Source organism: Leptosomus discolor, chromosome 14 (assembly GCF_034619465.1).
Source record: "Leptosomus discolor isolate bLepDis1 chromosome 14, bLepDis1.hap2, whole genome shotgun sequence".
Classification (NCBI taxonomy): Eukaryota; Metazoa; Chordata; class Aves; order Leptosomiformes; family Leptosomidae; genus Leptosomus; species Leptosomus discolor.
In genome coordinates, this window is record NC_141404.1 from 1,961,253 (window position 1) to 1,980,346 (window position 19,094).

General features: G+C 60.0%; 1 protein-coding gene across 1 annotated transcript; it reads left to right on the plus strand.

The window, feature by feature from the left end:
• Nucleotides 1-960: 960 nt before the first annotated feature.
• On the plus strand, nucleotides 961-2,509 carry MSRB1 (methionine sulfoxide reductase B1). The gene is made up of 4 exons (XM_086473237.1): nucleotides 961-1,015; nucleotides 1,573-1,715; nucleotides 1,850-1,964; nucleotides 2,478-2,509. The coding sequence occupies exons 1-4, from the start codon at nucleotides 961-963 to the stop codon at nucleotides 2,507-2,509; spliced, it is 345 nt and encodes a 114-aa protein (XP_086329363.1).
• The last annotated feature ends 16,585 nt before the right edge of the window (nucleotides 2,510-19,094 follow it).

Below are 19,094 nucleotides of genomic sequence, written 5' to 3' on the forward strand. Positions count from 1 at the left end.
CCCCACGGGTGACCCCTGGCTCTGCGCTGCTGGGGTGGCGGGAGGGGTGGTCCCCATTGCCCCCCATCCACCCAGACCCTGGCGTCTGCGCGCTGGGGGACCCCGCAGTTCACCCCAAGAGCTGCCCAACCTCCATCGCCCACCCCGGGCAGCGCAGCTGGGGGGGCCCCAGCCCCCAGCCCCCTCCCTGCAGGTCCCCTGCTCCTGCAGCGCTGGTACCTGGGCCAGACGGGAGGTCCCGGTGAGCCGGGAAGACGGACTGGTCCCAGTGCCGGGGGGCGAACTGGTGTTGGTGCCCGGGGTGGGGTGGGGGGAAGATGACAGGAGGGTCCGTCCCGGTGCCGGGGGTGGGGGGGAGAACCGGACCCTTGTTGCTGGGGCCGGTGCTGAAGGAGGCCGGCCGGTCCTGGTGCCGGGATCCAAGGACTGCTGTCGGTGCCGGTGCCGGTGCCGAAGAACCGGTGCTGGAGGCGGAGGGTCCGTCCTGGTCCCGGTACGGGCTGTGGATCACCGGGGCCGGCCTGGAGCTCGCCCCGCTCCCACCAGCGGTGCCGAAGCATCCGCAGGACCGTGCCGGTTCCCTGCTCCGCCCCGCGCAGCTCCGCACCGCCCCGCGCCTCCCCCCCCCGCCCCGCACCCGCACCCGCACCCGCACCCGCACCCTACCGGGGCTGCCCCCCCCCCACGCCGCCCCCTCCTCACCCGGGAGCCCTTCGCGGGGGCTGCGGGGCCCGGCAGGGGGTTTACCACGGGGTGAACCGGGGGACACTCCCCCCACACCCCCCCCCCCCGCCTTTTTGGGTACCGGGACTCGCCCCCCGCGCCCCCGCCCGCGGTACCGGCTGCCCCACAGCGCCCCCTGCCGGCCGCGGGGGGGGGCGGAGCTGCGGCGGGGGCGGGGCCGGGGGGCGGGGCCGGGGCCGGGGCGAGCGGAACCGGGCCGGGGCGGCGGGCGCAGCCATGTCGTTCTGCTCCTTTTTTGGGACCGAGGTGTTCAAAGACCATTTCCAGCCGGGTGAGCGGGAGTTGGGGGGCGTCTCTCCGTGGGGTCGGGGGTGGGGGTGGTGTTGAGGGATTTCCCCCCAAATGGGGAATTTTGGTGGGATTTATCCCCCCAAAAGGCTGAATTCCCCGAGTGTGGGGGTCCTCCCGGTGGGGCACCCTCCACCCGTGGGGACCGCGCTGAGGGTCCCCTCTCTGGGGGTCTTGTTGGGGGATCCCCCCGATTGGGGGGGGGCGGAGGGGGGGGAAACTGTCTACAAAGTTGGGGCTGGGGGGTGGCGGGGGTCCCTATGGAGGCGCCTTGGAAGGCTCTTGTCCTGCGGGGCTGTGCTGTGGAGGAGCCCCTAGAGGGGTTGGGGGTCCTGCCCCACCTCCCCAAAGCTCCCTTGCATGGGCCTGAGGGTCTGGCAGTGGCCCCCTTGGGCGAAGTCCAGCACTGGTGGGGTGTCCCGTGTCACCCTGCTGACACATCCCCACCGCTGCCCTCCATCCCCCACCGTCTCCGATCCCCGGCAATCCCCGCCCCGCTGCCCCCCCCAGCACTGACCCCTCTCCCGCCGCCCTCCCCAGGCATCTACGTCTGCGCCAAGTGCGGCCACGAGCTGTTCTCCAGCTGGGCAAAGTACGAGCACTCGTCCCCGTGGCCCGCCTTCACCGAGACCGTCCACGAGGACAGCGTGTCCAAGCGCAAGGACCGGCCGGGGGCTTTAAAGGTGCCGATTCTGAAACTCTTGGGAAACAGCAAAACACACACAAAAAAAAACCCCAACCCTGTGTGTTTTTTTTCCCACGAGCCGGTCTGCTGAGCACGGCCGCCGGCTGGCGAACCCTCTCCTTGCGTTTCTAGGTGTCTTGCGGCAAGTGTGGCAACGGGCTGGGCCACGAATTCCTCAACGATGGGCCGAAGAGGGGGCAATCCCGCTTCTGAATATTCAGCAGCTCGCTGAAGTTCATCCCGAAAGGTAAAGGCTGTGGCTTTTCAGCCCGCGCGGTTCACTTTTGGGGAAGCTGCTCGTAACCGAGCCACGCGGCGTGCCGTGCGCGTCCCAGAGAAACCTCACGGTGAGCTGCGGAGCGTGCTGGAGCTCCTGGGTGCGGCCGCAGGTCTCTGCCTGCCCCAGGGGCGGCTGAGCCTTGCGGGGGGGTTTTCTGCTGGGGGGTGCAAAGTGAGGGCAGGGAGCTCCGGCGGTGGCGAAAACGGGGCTGGGAGAGTTTCCTCGTTCGCTCCTCGGGGCAGTCTGAGCCTCGCAGCTGCCCTGCGGGTAGGGAGCGGGTCTCGCCGTTGTGGTTTCCGTGCTGTTTGCTCGCCCTGGGCCAGACAAAGGCTTTGGGAGGCCGAGCTCAGGGTAGCCCCCCGGCTTGCTGGCGGGGTGTGACGGTTGTGAGATGTTAGCAAAATAAAAGGGGTTGGGGGTTCTGGTGCGAGAAACATGAGCCCTGATTTTCCTCCCTGATTTTTCCTTCCCCTCTTTTAGGCAAAGCAGACCAGGACCTGAAGGAGAATTAAGCGAGCTGCTCGACTTGGCACGCTGCTCTTGGGCTGACCCTGCGTTCATACCTTGGGGGGCACCGTCCCATCCAGGGGACCCCGAGAGCAAGAGAAACCCTGAAGAAGCTCCTGGTTTCCCCGGGCCGGTTCCCTCTCCGGGGTGCCGGGAGGAGCACGGGGGTGGGCGAGGGGGAAATGGGTTTGCTGAAGCTCTGCGCTTGCTGGGCGGCGGGTTGTGTGACCTGTGCCTGGGGGTGTTTCACGCGAACTGGGGTGATGCAAAGGCTGCAGCTCTTCCTTTTCCCCACCCTTACCCCCTCCCCAGCTGCCTGTTCTCCCCAGCACCCTCACCTCTGCTGGTAGCAGCTACTACCGAGTCCTTTTGGGTTTGGCCCTTCCAGCAGCACGCGTGCCTGCGGTCCTGCCTCTGCTGAGCTCTGGGGCGGTTTTGCCGTTGACTTCAGCCGAGCCAGGACGCTCTCCGGATTCTGACGTGGCACCGGTGCAATCCAGAGTCGCTCCGCTGGCGTTTCCAGGGAGTAACGCTGGATTAGCTGAGGTCAGAGTCTAGGTTAATCTCTGGTGCTATTCTGGGCTGGGGTCATGGTATGAATTGCCCTATAAAAACCCTTCCAGGGTGCTAGGGCAAGGAGGATTTTATGATCCCACTGGACAGCACCCAGGTGTTTCACCCCTCTACCCATTTTGCACACAGTAGAGACAGTTCTAGGTTTCCCCAGTCCTCCGGGCTTGGTTCTGGCTTGGCCTTACACCAGATTTATCACTGTGCTGTAAACCCCAGGGGCGCTAACGGTTCCTCCTCGCCCTGGGAGGGCTCACGGGCTGCACTGGGCGCAACTGGGGCTTTAGGAACGGCGTCTGCGTTCCCTCCTGCGCTCGGAAGGGCTGTGACACCGATTTCTCCCGAATTCCACTTCCCTCCCTGTCCCAGAAACCAAACCCTCCTGTTTGAAATCAATACATGATGATTTTTGGAAGACCTTTTGCTGACCCGGGGGTCCGGTGGCGCAGCCCGAGGCGTGGGTGGTTTGGTGAGGCGGCGCTGCTGGTGCTGGGACGGCACGGCTGCGCTCGGGGGCACGTCAGAGGCTTTTCTCTGCGTGGGTTTTGCCTCCGTGCCGCCGTTAGGAGGGCACTGATAAAAAAGTGCAACACGCCAGCTCCTTACCCGGAGCTCACTGCTGGTCTTGCACCTCTTTCAATGCTGAAAATAAAGCACTGATTCACTGTGTCGGAGAAATAACCTCTTTTTTTTTTTAAAAAAAAAAAAAGCGCGGTTGTTGGCGCCCTGGTGCGCCTGCCCTGGGATTCCTGCCCTGCTCGCTCTGCCCAGTTTTGGGTGCAGGGCTGGGGAGGCTGCGCTGGTGGTGGGTGCCTGCGAGGCAGGTAGGAACGCAGGCACAAACGCAGGGCGCGTTTCTGCGTCTGCAAAGCCCCGGCTGGGAAGCTGAGGGCAGATTTCCTCTGATGTCCCCAGGCACAGACCCGCATCCCCAGGTGTCTCGCGCCCGGCGCGGTCTCGCAACCCAAAGGGCCGGCCTGAGGTCGGTGTGGGGGGGTTTATCCTGTATCTGTTACCGCCACCCCAGGTTTTGCCGTGTGAACGGGGAGTGCTGATGCACTGGAGGCCCTTGGGTGTTCCCGGGGTCAAAACTTCCATCGGGGAAGGTTTCCTTTTCGCTCCGGTTAGCATTTTTGCCCAACTGAAGCTGCTTTTAGCTTGTTGCATAGCGTGTTCTTGGTACCTTCTGGGCTGGCAGGATTTTCTGGGCAGAAGGGATCTGAGTTTCGGCAATGTCTCACGATAGTTTCCCTGCGTGAAGCTGCCTGCAAGACTGGAAGCTACAACCCAGCGGTCTCTTTGCCCTGGCAGGGTTGGATACGGGGTTCATGGAGGCTGGAGACTTAAGCTGGGCTTTGTCGGACTCCAGTTCCCTCCTCCAAGGGGGTAAAGGCCGCTCTGGAGCACAGGAGCCAGCGCCACGTCTCCCCCCTGCCCTGCCGCTGGCTCGTGCCCTGTGGCTGCGCCCTCCCCACCTTCCCCGTGCGTGGGACGACCACCAGCTCTAATTACTAATCAGGATCCAGCCTGAACATTCAAGCTGCTTTTTGATGGATTAATCCTCTGATCTGCTGCTTTGTCCCTTGCCTGGTGACCTCCACATGAGCCTGGGGAGAGCACGAGCTGCCCCTTTGCTTCCCACCCTGGAGCACCACGGGACCGTCCATCCATCTCTGGGACACCTCCCCATTGCCCAGCAACCCAGCACTGGGAAGGAAAGTATTTTTTTGGGTGGTTTCCCTTGAGATGTTGCAGTGGAAGGAAACCTTCTTGGGCGAGGGGACGGCGAGGATTCTTCCCACTCGTGGGCTGTGTCCAGCACCGTGTGCCGCGGGCGACCCAGCCATGCTTCCAGGCTGCCTTGCAGTTCGTGGACGCAGGCACGGGAGGGTGCAAGTGCTTTTCCTAACCCTTCTCCAGGCGTTGCAGGGAGGGAAGGATGCTGCTGGGGTGGGAGGATGCTGCTGTGACGGGAGGATGATGCTGCCGGGCTGGGAGGAGGATGCTGCTGGGGTGGGAGGAGGATGCTGCTGGGGTGGGAGGAGGATGCTGCTGGGGTGGGCATGGCACTGGCCTCCCCTTCCTGTGGGTCTACCCTTGCAGCAACGAGAAGAAAAATTACCCTGGGCCAAAAAAAAAACCCCTCAGGATGGTTTAAACAGGGATGGGATGTTTCCCTGGAAAGCTGGCTGGAGCCACTCATACCAGCAGGGATTTTGCCCAGGGGTACCAGCATCACCTAGTGCTGAGGATGCAGGATGCGACCCTGGAGGGCACATCCCATCCCTGCCCCTTCCCAGCTCCGTTGAGCACCCCCAACCACCCCGGGTGCTGTGGGGTCCCTCGTCCTTCCCCGCTGCGGGTGCTCGGGGCGGGGGGAAACCCGCTCTGCCCTCCCCTCGCTCTGCGGCACCGGCATCCCCGTCGCCTCCGCTGGGCTGCGGCCAGTCCTTCCCCTCCGCCGTTCATCCTCATTTCGTCGTTCCACTAATGACAATTCGGGTTTAACAAGAGGATTTTTGCTTAGTTGGGCAAAAGTGGCCCCACATCAGCGATGCGGGTTTAACGACAGAAATCGAATTACGTTACCAGGCCGACGCAAACATCCCTGGTTGTTTAAAAAATCATCAATTTCCTCCGCCGTAGCCTCCAGCTGACCTCCTTTTTTAATTTTTTTATTTGCATGCCACGAAGAGGACCTGCCTCTTTGACCCTCCTCGGGATGGCTCCAGCGGACGGCAAAGCGACCAGAGCACGGCGAGATTTAGATTAATTCTCCTAATAAAGACGACAAGCCCTATAGAAATTACGTTACGCCAAGGAAAAAGAAAATGACTTGGAGGCATTAGGAAGCTCTAATTACTGTTATTCCGTGGAGCCAGGGCTGCGGGAGGAGCGAGGCAGCTGGGCAGGCAGTCCTCCGCCTGCACCCGGCTGCTTTTACCTGAAATTTTCACTTGTGTGTCAAGCGGGCTGCCTGGCCTCGCAGGGCTGGCTCCTTCTTTTCTGTTTGTGTCGTTTTCTTTCATTTTACCCAGTTTTTCCCACTCCAGCCGAGCCCACGGGCTCCCCCGTGCCGGCAGGGCCGTGGCCACGGTGGCGCAGCGAGGGCAGGAGGGTGCCCTGGGCTGTCAACACGCACCGAGCGCCCGGAGCAGCACTTTTGGGGTTTTTACATATCGGGGTATCCCTTGGGGCAGGGGGAACAGCCTCATTTGGGGGGGCTCTTGCACAGCCTGGTCTTGGCAGCCTTCAGCCCCAGCCGCAGCTCCGGGCCGTGCCGGGGTCCCATCCCGGTGATGGGCTCTGGAGCACCAGTTTGCCAAAAAGGGATTATTTGAATTCCTTGTGGGACAATAAGGGCTGGAGCTGGTTTTGTGTCAGATATAGAAAATAAAGCGATGGTAATTAAAAAAATACCGCACCCCCCCCCAAGACGCAGGGGGGTTGTCAGGGGACGAGGTGCCTCCCCATCGCCCGGCTCGCCCGCTCCATCCTGGGGATCTCACCTGTCCCTCAGCGCATCCAGCAGCAGCTGGAGGAAATTAAAGGCTTATTCCACTTCATTCACCAATAATAACTTCATCTCTCCCTGTCCTGGGCTGCCTCCCACCCCAAGACGCCGCTTGCCGGGCGGGGGGCAAGCGCTGACCTCGTTCCTGAGGTTGGTTTAATCCATCTGAACCTCCAGAGCCACGAGGTGGGGAAATTTGTTTTTGGTTTGCGGTGTGTGTTAATTAGGGAGATAATGACTGGAAACATTCAGAGCGAGTCTGAGCGTGCCGGAAAAATGTTTAGCCCAAGGAAAATTTAAATCTTTGTTGTTTTTTTTTTTTTTCCCCTTCTGTGGCTGTCGAGATCCGACTTTTTAAGGCAATTAGTGAGGGTTTATTTGTTAATCAGTCATACTTCTACGCTTGCTTTGGGGTCTTACCTCACGCTCCCAAGTGCACATCGCTTCTAATCACGATCTTCGTTTTTGATGTGGGAGGTACCTGTCCCAGGCCGGCGGTGCGTGCCGTGGCGCTGGCACGCTCCTGCGCTCGGCAGCGGCTGCCGGCTGGGCCGGGATGGGCCGGGGGCTGGCGGCAGGGCCGCCCTTCCCGTGCCCAAATTGCCGTGTCCGCCGCGGGCTCCATCCTCCGCCCAAGCGCATCCCAAGTTTTCAGGGGTGGCTTCCCTGCGTGGAGCTCCCGACTCTGCCCAGGGTGGGACTAATCACCCCCTGCCAAAACGCCCTCCCGGGCTGTGGGTGCAGACAGAGCCAGGCTCCGAAACGGTGGTGCCGGCACGGGGACTCCTGCCTGCCCTGCGGGGAGCTGGATGAACCCAAACCCCACCAAAAATCCCCTGGGGAAAGACCTCAGTGGGGAAAGCTGCTCCAGGCTGTGACAGTATCGGTCCAGCCCCATGCCAGCATCAGTCCAGCCCCGTGCCAGCATCGGTCCAGCCCCGTGCCAGCATCGGTCCAGCACCACAGCTGCTCCCAGGGCCACCCTGATGGGCCACAACCCGAAAACCCACCAGTGGCGGGCGATGCCCGGCTGGGGCTCTCCCCTCTGCGATCCTCATGGCGTGTGCTTTTAAGCGATACACTTTCCTGTCTACAATAATGATTTGTTGCTTGTAAAACCACCGTGATTAACTACAGTTTAGCCTCCTGGTTTCATGTCTTATCATGTTTCATCTCACACAAAAGACATTTACAGTCTATTCTCAACTTCAAAGCAAATGCTTCTTGCGTGAGCATTAAGGAAGGCAAATATTTAAGCAGAACCTGTATGGTATTAGCGTCTCTTGATGTTCCCTGCTGAGCGAGGATTGATGGCTGCCTCCAAAGGCAGGTTTTTCCTATTGTTTTATGCACCAGTGATTAATATTTCATGTTCCCACTGTTATAGATTTGCTCTCTGGCACTGGCCTACCCTGACAGTGCTTTCCTCATGTCTTACATGTCCAGCTTTACGCACTTCAATATAGGAAGTGTGACTCTTGGCAGGGTCCTTTGGTCTTATCGAAGCCTCCTGACCGAGTTTTTCGAGTTAAGTTCATCTTGACAGCGTTAGGGCCGATGGCGTGTTCTCCTCCTCCACCCGTACCTCTGTCCTGTCACTTCACGGTGCTCTGCCCCAGCCCAGACCCCTTTGCTGCCCCAGCTGTCAGGGGGGTGCCGCGGGCTGTGTCCCTCCCGACCCGCCTGTGCACCGGCCTGGGTGGGGACAGTGGGGACAGCACCGCAGGGACCTGATCCTGCAGCACCAAGAGGGTGAGGCTGGGTCCTGCCCTACCGCAGCCCTGCAGAGATGGGGGGATATAGACTGGGGCGAGAAGCTGCTCCCGTCCCTGGTACCACCCTCTGCCCAGTGCCTATGTGGCACCGGCATCGCCCCGAGCCCGTCTTGGTGCTGCCATCACCGTCTGGCACCGCCCGTGCCGCCCCGGCGGGGTTTCTGCTCCCCAGCGCCGGAGGAAGAAACGCGGCGTTTGCACTTGACTCGCCAGAGCTTCCGCGCTGCAGCCCCCCAAAAACTCCCCGGGTCCCGCAGGCAGCCTTGTCAGGGCAGGATGAAAATAGCCCAGGACCAAATTCCTCCGCTTTGAACACGACGACACGCTGGCGTGCGCTGGTCTGGACGCTAAACGTATTAAGACCAGGAACTGTAAGGGACGGCTCTGCTTATCATCCAGCTCGGAGTTAATATAATTCAATTAGCATGAACAGTAAATATAGCTCGTTTTAATTTCGATGGAGGGGTTGCTGTGGCTCGATCCTTTAATTTCGGGAGTAGGGAAGCTGTGGGAGGGTTGCCAAGAATTTCTGCAAACCCCACATTTTCTCCGGGGCCGCAGGCTCTGGTTTCGGGTGCTCCGCAGCGGCACCCAGCGAGGGGCTTCCCGGAGGGGCCGGGAGGACACGATGGATTTGAACTGTGTTGCTGGTAGATGCAGAATAAAGACTGGAAAGCCACCAGGAGAGAATAAGCGGAGCAGTCTATTTAAAGAGGAAAAGATCAGCTCGGGAGAGACACTGGAGACGTGTCTTCGGGGCTGCGCTGCATTCTTCGGAGATCATTTTAAATGCGTGCAGCTTTTCTGCATCACAGTCTATCTTTGTTCCCCTCTGACGTCTTGAGTCGGGGCTGGTATTTTATGGCCACGGCTGTGCCTGCCAGCAGCACGACAGCTCTGCTGGAAATTAACTTCTCTGGGCTTTAAAAAAAAAAATCTTGCAGGCACAAAATTCAAACTAAGAGATCAAACTAGTTCATCTCGGATTAATTTAAGCTGCTGGCTTGGGTGGGTGAAGCATCGAGGCTCTGACAGGGATGCAACAATGCAGGTGGGAGGTGCTGCCTCTCTCAGCCACATCCCGTGTCCGTCCATCCGTCTGTCCAGGCGTGGGGGCACCGCTCCCTGCTGTCTGTCTGGACGAGCTAACCCTGACTGCGGGGCTTTCCATCCACCCCTCCTGGGCGGCGGGACAGAAGTCGGGTGGGGGGGAGAGAAATCGGGCGGGGGGACAGGAATCGGGTGGGGGGACAGAAATCGGGCGGGGGGACAGAAATCGGGTGGCATGCTCTTCTCCCGGGAACTCTGGCCCGAAGGGAGCGGGGTTTGTGGGTGCAGGCGTGCAAGTGTGCGCGAGCGCACGCGTGGGACGAGGTCGGTGGCGGGTCACGGGCTAATGAAGCTCATGAAATACGTCCTTGCCGGGGCCAAGCGGAGTGTTTTCTATCATCTCTCCCGACGTTACCACATAACTTAGATTGCGCTTAATTAAAAGAGCTCGTTTAACTGATGGCTCCTAAGATGCAATACTGGAGATTGTCCGCTTTGCCTGTCCAGCCCACGAGCAGCAGAGGGATGGCAACAACCCGGCACGGCCGCTCCGGTGGGATACGGGGGAGACTGGTGGGGACCAGCTGCCTGTGCCGCTCCGGCTCAGTCGGTGCTCGGATGGGAACAGGCCCCGAGGGGTCACGGCTTCGGTGCTCAAAGAGCTTTTGAACCTCCTGGGTTGTCCGGTACGTGGGGATCTGACCCTCCCTGCGCCCCAGCTCATCCACAAAGCGAGGTAGAGACCAGTATACCCTAAGGAGCTGGTCTGGGTTGTCCCATCGCCCCGTGGCTCTGCGGGATGGGAGCTGGAGGCTTTGCTGGTGCCGCCAGTGGGCTCAGCCTCAGCCGCGCTTCCCGGTGTGCCTCCGAGGTGGGGAGACACCCTCTTCTACCACGTTGCCAAAAAGCTCTTCTCTTCATTCACGTGGGTCACAAAGCCCCCAGTGGCGGGTTCATCAGGCTGGCTGCCTCCACCTCCCCGGCTCTCTAAAGCTCACTGACCTGCTGAAAACCAGCCTCAGTTTGAGCAGCGGGCAAACACGTCCTTTCCCAGCCCAGAAGGAGAGCTCGGCCTGGCTTGTCCCGTTGCTTTGCAGAGCTGGATGCGCCGGTGTTCCCAGCTCACGGGCGCCTGGACCCGCGCTGGAGCTGGGCGTGAGCCAGCGGGGTCCCGGCTCCTGAGAGCCCTGCAGAAATGGGGGGTACCGCGGGGGCTGCTCCTGCCTGCACAGCTGATGGGGTGCGGTGGGGTGGGGAGCGCAGGGCTGGGTTGGGCACTGATGGGGCTGAGTCGCTCCACCTGCCTCAGGCATCGCCCAGAGCAGGGCTTAAAGGAGGGAGCAGCCAGTCCTGGCCCCTCCTGGGATGAGCTGAGCTGGGGGTCGGGGCAGAGGCTGCTTGGGGGTCTCTGTCAGAGCTGTGACCCCCAAATTCCTCCCGGTAGAGCTTGCTGGAGTCAGCAGGAGCAAACCCTGTGCCTGATGGCCCTGCTCGGTGAGTGGATGCTTCAGCTGAACGCAGCAAATCCCCAAGACCCGGCTTAAACGTCAGCTCTGAGCTGCAGCCTCGTCTTAGGCGCTTTACTGTGTATTTAAAAAACTGAACAATAGATGTCGCATAAATGCTGGTAAACACCAGGGCGAAACGCTGGCTGTGAGGTGGGAGCTGCAGTGTGGAGCCCCCGGTCTGGGTGGTGGGTGATGGGGGTGCTGCTCAGCAGGGTTCCCGCACCCCCTGCCCCAAATGCACCCATAGCCCCTAACGACCACCCCGTGTCGTGGGTGCACGAGTCTTCCAGAGAGCCGTGAGCCCAAGAAGGTCTTTGCTGGGAAACTTCGCTGCTAGAGCTTGTGTCCATCCCCGTGCTCTGGGTTTTCTTGCCGTGGGTGTTGGCAGGACGGGCGAAGATAAGCCTGGAGCATTTCTTGTTTCTGAGGGACTCGTTGGGAGCTGGGCTCCCTGTGAGGGGCGAACGCGAGACGGACGCCTCTGCCTCGGTGCAGATTAAACTGGGGGAAGTAACGAGTGGCTGTAATTTGCCGATACATGCTGAAGGGCGAGACGGATCGTGTCTTCAATTACAGCTGCTCACGTGCGTGAGTCGCCAAAATATGCAAGGTATTTGTTTAATTTCTCCATTTGAGGCCAGCGTGGTATCCTGATACTTATCAAACCTGTGGCTTGGACGCAGGCTCTGGGGAGGAAACGTGCTCTTGCACAGCCTGCGTCAAGCCAAGGCGCTGCTTAAATCTCCAGAACTCAGCCCGAATCGAACCTGTACATGGGCTTGCGTGAGTTGCTGTTGGAGCAGGATCATTTTTAGCCAGTACTGTGCAGGATCTGAATTTCTGCTTTGTATGACAGCAGTGGGGGAGCTGTCAGATCCCGGTGAGGTGGGAGCACCCAAGGAGAGCTGTGACTGCTCCGAGCTTGGCCTCAGCCAGGCTGCGAGTGCATCCGGATGCTCCCCAGGCTGTCCCCAGCATCCCGGGGATGGGGCTGCGGCTGGCGCCGGGGCTCCTGCTCCGCCGCCGGCCCTGCTCTCCCTGGGGAGCCGCTGCAGAGCCGTCCTGGTGCCCACCAGGAGAGCTCTGGCTGCAGGGCTCCAGCCCATGGGAAAGGTTAAATCCCTGCAAACCATAAAGAAGTCTGTAAAATTAGCGGCTAATTAGCCACGACTGCAGCATACGTCATACCACGCCGCTGCTCCGAGCGGGACTGGGTGCCTGTGCGACACTGGTCCGCTCCCCAGCCCGAGACATTTGCATTTGCCCGTAGCCCGGAGCTACCATCTTGTAATTGCGAAATTAGGGCAAAACAAGCGGTTTGTTGCTACAAACGATAAGAGCAAATGGGAACGCGTCCCACCAGAGCGCTGGCAAGGCAGACGTCTGCCTCCCGGCGCTGCGGTCTGCGGGCGGGGAAGGGATGCCCAGTGGGAGCGTGGTTGTGCCTGCGCCTCCCAGGCAGGGCTGGCACCACCCGGTCCAGGGGGTGGCAAAAACGGGCCGAGCTTGAGACCCCTCTCTGTGCGTGGAGCACAGCACGCAGGAATGGATAGACAAGGGCTGGTGCGCAGTCTGGTGTCCCCTGCCCCAAAATCCATTGTCCCCTGCTGCTGCACGGAGGGACGGGCTGGTGCAGCCCCCAGTAAAGGCTCCCACTGCCTCTGCGTTGCCGCTGGTGACGCTGGTCGGACGTGGGTTATTTGTTGGTGAATTTGTGGGGTTGTTTTTTTCCTTCCCTCTGCTCCGGTTGCAGGCAGCCCTGAGCTGGGCAGCCGCGGAGGCGAGCTGAGCCGAGGACTGCAAAACATTTGCCGTAGAATCTGAAGAATTTGGAGTGAAACCCCCAAAGAAATTAAGGACAGATGGGTTACAGGGGGGAAAAAGAAACCCAAATTCCTTTCTGCAGCTCGGTGCCTGCCTCTGAGGCAGTGCCTTGTCCCCGCTGTGGCTCTGTGCTGGCCACGGGGCTCGCTGGGCATCCTCCTGCGCGCTGGGTGAGCCGCTGTGGGGAAAGCAGCACCTCTGCCCTGGGGATGATGCCTCTGCAGCAGCCAGAGCCAGCCCCGCTCTCTGCTCGTGGCCGACCCCCCGGTGCTTCCCCAGCGATGGCCCAGGAGGACTTTGGGCTTCCACTGAAGAGACCCCGTGTCCCCACCCTGCGGCGGAGCAGAGCCCCCAGCGGAGCACCAGCTCCTGGAGAGGAGCAAAGCGCAGTGGGAGACACATGGCAACAATTAACCTCCTCTCCCCTAATTAGCAGCTCCAGGGGAGGCTCCGGGGCAAAGCCAAACCCACCGACTGCAGTGGCCGGTGCTGCCCGGGGTGTGACCCCCATCCCCACACCCACGTTTATGGGCCGTAACCGCTGGGATTAGGAGCTTTCTGCCTGGGCTGGTGCTGGCACGCTGCCGGGCGCCGCGTCAGCCCCGACACCTGCCTGCTGACTTCAGCACCTCAAATATTTCTGATGCAATTTTTTTTTTTATTATTTTTTATTTTTCCCCCCTGCTCCTAAAGCTGTTGAACGTGTTAATGGGTAGATGTGAAGCATAGTTGTTCCTTTGTGTAAAATCAGCCGGTAGAATAGCAGCGGCTCGGCTGCTCAAGGGGAATGGCAAACAGGTTGTGGTGTGATCCACCTGGGCTTGGCTCCACGCTCGCTGGGGGAAAAAAACCTTGTCCTGAGCGAGCTGCTCGTGGGAGGAAAATCAGCGGGTTCCTCTCCCCACAGACGGGCAGAGAAAGGAGGGTCGGGAAACGGTGCATCTTTTTCTCTCTGGAGGTGCTGTGGATAATTGCTGTTGTGCAGGGCTAATTTTATTACGGTGTGTTTGTTACATTCCCATGCGCCAAGCCAGGGTAAACGACATCCAGATGAAGCCGACGCTGGTGCGGCCGGGCTGGGGAGGAGGAGGAGGAGGAGGAGGAGTAGTGTGTGCATGTGGATGCAGCACTCCAGATGCAAACAATAAGGCTGACGGATCTTGATTTCATCTGTCAAGTAATTGGGCTGGAAGTCTGTGCATGCTAATGACTCCACATCAAGCGGCTCAGGGCTCAGATGTGACCCATCCCGCTCCGCGGGGAGAGCGGGGGGCTGCAGCCCGCGGTGGCCGTGATGAATATCCCCCAGATGTTACCCCATAGGGGAAGCGAGACCCACATGTATGTTATTAATAACGCCGAAGATCTGAGGTTAGAAATGACCACGGGGCGTTCACATGAGCCCCGGGATGGCGGGTCCCTGCGGGCTGGTCCTGCTGTGGGGGGCACTGGGAGAGGGGCTGGGGGGGGGCCTGGCCCCACGTCCTGCCTCTGCGCCTGGTGCTGCGTGGGGTGGGTGAGCACCATCGGGGCTTCCAGCACCAAAGTGCCCCCCCAGCACCCTGCTGGGCAGCCCTGGCTGTTTCGGGGAGGCAGAGGGTGCTCCGAGGAGCTCTGACGGCCACCAGACTTAAAAGGTGGGGGTGATGCGAGGGAGAGGGATGCGGGGATGCCCTGGAAGGCGCGGCCAGGGCAGAGCCAGCAGGCTTGTCCCAGACATGTCCCCGTTTGGGGGGGCTGCGGGCAGCTGGCCCCTGTGTCTGAGCTCCCCCAGCTGCCCCTGGCTTGTCATCTGTCCCACTCTTCGGCCTCATCCTGGGATGCAAAAGCCTGGCTATGGCCACGTGAGACCCCCAGCCTGAGCCTGGAGAACGGGCTGATCCCCCATGCCAGGCTGTTCTGGTCCCCCCTGGTGCTGCAGCGGGGACCCGAGCCCCGGCACAGGAGGGACGTGCGGTACGGAGTGGTGTCTGCCTGGGTTTCACCCCCAAGGTGCCACCCTAAAGCCTGTTCCCAGCATTTTGGATTCATGAGCTCTCTTGCTGTTGTCATCTGTGGCCTTCTGGTGGTGTCAGGTGATGGGTGAGACCCAAGGTGGGGACGTACAACGCCACGCGCTGCTGCCTGCGGGGAGGGTGCTGTAGCCCAGCGAGCTGGGGGGACGCTCCCGCGCTCCCTCCGCTGAGGGCTGTCGGCTCTCTCCTTCTCCGTGGGGTTTATCCGTGAAGTTCCCACGGGAGCAGGAGCCGGTGCTGTTGAGATGTGTTTGGCAGGAGGTGGAGGAACAGGCAGAGGGTCTCGGGTGGGTGAGCTGGGACTGGGGCAGGGGGCTTCTGCCGCTCTGCAGCAGCCCCCCACGCTGTGTGTGGGACCATGACATGGGGAGCGACAGGCAAGTCCCGGAGCACAAACACCCAAATATTCGGATGAAGCTTAGAGGCATGGGATGCTGGTGGGTACCACAAGCCCAGCGCTGTCGGTCCAAGGGCCCCCCGGGGCGGCTCTCCCCGCGGCGCAGAGCTCTCAGGCTGACGTGCCTTGGGTTACCGACACCTTCGGTCCCGGCTCCATCTCTTCCAGCCGTGGCAGAGCCCGGGTGATTTGCCTGAAAGCTCCTGTCATCATCCAGGCTCCAGACAAAGCCCCGACTCCTTCCTGCAAAGCCAGTGAGCGCTGACCTGCCTTTTCGGGGTGGGGATGGCGCCCGTGGGGTCGCGCAGCACATGGGGGTGCCTGTGCTATGGGAACCAGATGCCCACTGTCCCCGGGAACGGGGATCCTCACCACCCAAGAGGCTTTTGTCTCTCAGTGGGCCGCTTTTCCCCAACGCTTTCCCTGCCGTATGTGAGCCGGGAAGGGGCCGGGGTGCCGGCGAGGAGGATCCGAACGCTACCGAAGCGCACGGGCAAGTGCTCGCAATCCCCCAGCACCTGCAGTTTATTGGTGCGGGAGGTATCGCAGCCCCGGGGCTGCGGCAACACCGGCGTACCCTGCGCCCTCGCCCATTTTGGAGCCTTTCCAGCCTTTCCCCGCCGATTGCTCCAGCATGTGCGTGGCAGATGATGAGAGATGAGCGGGATCGGCCCTTGCCTGCTGGGCGAGGCACGGCAGCCGGGGCCGGCCCCTGCCCTCGCGCCGGCGGGAGCTCCCGGCAGGCAGAGGTGCTCCCCGCGGCTCCGTTGCCCTCGCCTCTCCTCGCTCCCGGGTGAGACCCAAGGTCTTGCCGGAAAGCGGGTGTTTTTCACCCGGAAAGCAGGGTCGTGGCACGCCTGGCGTGACCTGCCAGGCTTTGATTTCGGCAGCTGTAATTCCTGAGCGCACGTGAGGCACAGCACTGTTTGGGGGGGTGAGAGTATTAGCTCGTTATGTTCATTACCCAATTCATTGTCCATTCATTAGCCGTTCTTAATGGTGCAATATTTTGCTGTCTTAGGGGTTTTGCAGAGTTAAGACAATGAAAACGGACAAAGAAAACGCGTTGCCCTTAGGCAGGACTTCAGTCCTGCTGCCGGGGCTGCTTGGGAAATGGAGCCTGTGTGATGCCGGGGGCACCTGCACCCGCTGCCCCCTGCCAGGGTCCGACCAGCATCAACTGGGGCTAAAAGTCAGGATTCTGACCCAAACCGGCAGTCTGATTCCTCTGCTACTACTGAAAACCTTCTGAAATTCGGGTTTTATCGCATAAAGCCCTGGAATCCGCCCTGCCAGCAGCAGAGGAGCAGGTTTTGCTGGTGGCCCAGCTGGCAAGGATTTAACCCACTGGTTGGTTTTGCCTCTCTTTTCGACACCACATTTGTTTTCCTGTTTCCAAAACCCAACCAAAGGCCTGACAGAGGGACGCTTTGGAGCCTGCCTCCCTCCTCGCTGGCGGTGGGGAGCCCTTTGAACTCCGCTTTCCCCCCTTCATCCATTCGAGACGTTTTCTTTCAAACTTTGCGTTACTGCTCAGCGCTGCTCCAGATGTTCCAGTTCTTGATCCCACACCTTCCTTCTCCCTTTGGCCACTGAATATTTGGCTGAATCGGAGCCAAATGAAAGCTACCCCCCACCTGTGCATGGAATTAGCAGTGGGCATGCCAGAGCTTCATAGACTCATAAATGCAGCCATCTGCACCTGGTGATGTGATGATTTTTTTTTTTTTTAAAGGCAAACAAGCAAAACAGCCTCCTACCCCCAAAGGGGTTCGTGGTGGTTTTTTGGTTTGGTTTAGTTTTTTTGGGGAGGGATTTTTATTTTTTTTCCCCCCCCCTCAAAACCAAGGAAACTGGTCAACTGTTTTACTTGGGAAAAGCTGGTTCCCACAGAGATTGGGCAGGGTGACGTGGAGCTCACCAGCTACGACTTGGGGGAAGCCAGAAAGGGTGAGGATGTGCCCCGGCTGTGCCAGCTCGCTGCTCGACTGGGACCAGTTCTGCGCACTTACTGCCTGATTTTGGGGAGAGTTTAGGGTATAATTCTCCAGCTCTGCCCTCCAAGGTGACAAGCTGTGCCTGTTTTTTACGGCACGGAGCTGGCCCTGCCTGCCCAGCACGTGGGAGAGCTCAGCCGGGCTCCAGCCCTCCCGGCTCTCTCCGGTGGGTTTGGCACCGCGGTGCCAGGAGAGCAGGCACAGGGCTAACGCCCCTCCCTTGCCACCACCCTTTTGCAGGGTGCTGGTGCATCCGTGCTCCCCAGTCCCACACCAGTGCTGTCCCAGTGCCTACGGTGGAGCTGGCAGCCCCCAGCCTAGCAGCGGGGCGGGGGGAAATGCAAAGGGGTCATGACCCGAACGCAGTCAGCTCCATTTTTAGGCTAAAAAAGTGGGATTAAACCACACAGCAACCCCATTGCTAGCCTGTTGTAGATGCATTTTAAAAAAAGAAACAGGGAATTTCAGGGCGGTGTGCTATTTTATCAGCCCAACTGGCCCCATCCTGGCTGTGCTGCTGCCAGAGCTGATGGGTTTGGGGCTGCCAGCGGTGCCATGGGGTTGGGTCTCGCCTGCTGCGGCCAGGAGAGGTTCCCCCAGGTTCCCCTTCTCCCTCGGGGCTGAACTGATGCTGCATCTCCCCCTCCACCGACCCAAAGGGGATGATGCTATCGATTTAGACCTGCAAATAAGCACCGGGTGGTGAAACACCCAGCGGAGCGAATACCCGGGTTCACACACGTATCGACGGGCTGCTCAGAGCCCTTATTGGGATGCTTCCAAGCACATTAGAGATATGTCTATTTGGCATGTAATTAACTCTAAATGAGGCCGGCAATGAACATATAATTATGGTTCCACCGAGCTACAGAGCTTGTAAAGAGCAGGTAAGCAGTTGTCAAGATACCCCTGGCTGGTCAGCCAAGCGCTCGTTGTGCAGATGGATGTAGCAGAGGCGCAGAAATAACTGCAGGGGATGCGAGGGGTGTCGGGGAGGCTGGTAACGAGGGGCTGACGGCAGGGCCTGAGACCTTGCTCCCCCCTCTGCCCAGGAAAGGCAGAGGTGCTGCCGGCTCACCCTCGGGTCTTGGCTCTGGTAAACCCACGGGGACTTTGCCACCTCCACAGCAGTGAACCCCCCTTGTCCCCAGGCTTTTTGGGCTGCAGATCTGCTGAAACACCCGTCAGGGTGCTGGGCGCTGCGCTGAAAGTCCCACCCCTCCCCTGAGCGGCGGCCAGGCGGGCTCCGCGCTGTGGTTTCGGCCGTGGCCATCGGCCACCTGCAAACAGTGACATTTCGCTGTCTGTCTGCGTGGCATCGCTTGGTGTCTTCAAAGGGGTCTTTCCCAGCTGGAAATGGTCTTGTTGCCCCGTACATCTAACCAGGGTAAAGAAATCCCTCTCCTCCCACCGACCTGTGTGACCAGACGCTGAGCAAATATGAGAAAAGAGGAAAAAAAGCACCTTTGCTTTTGTGCCTCCTCCCTGTCCCTCTAATTTCTCACTCCCAGGATGATGGGAAAGGGTTTTCACTCTTGTGTCTTCGCCCAGGAGGGCATCAATAAAGGACTAATTGCAGCCAGCTCCGAGTTTGCATGGGAAACCAGAAGGAAAGCGGGGCCAAGGCAGAGCTGGGAAGCTGTGTGGAGGGTGTCTGAGCGCGCTGGATGGCACCGTTAATAGCCGGTGTCCCGGGGACGGAGGTTTGGTGGGCGAGGGGCTGTCTCTGATACTCTGCAGCTCTGCCTGCTCTAATAAATATCGCACATTTCATGTATATTATTTTTTAAATTGAAGCTTTAAAAAAACCCCTATCAGTGGGTTTTGGCTGCCTTATCCCCTTATTGGGATTATTTAAATCAAAAGCAGAAATAGGGGGAAGGCTCCTTTTGTAACTCTGGCTGGGCAGGGGCCAGCCGTGTCTGCGCTGCCGTGGGCAG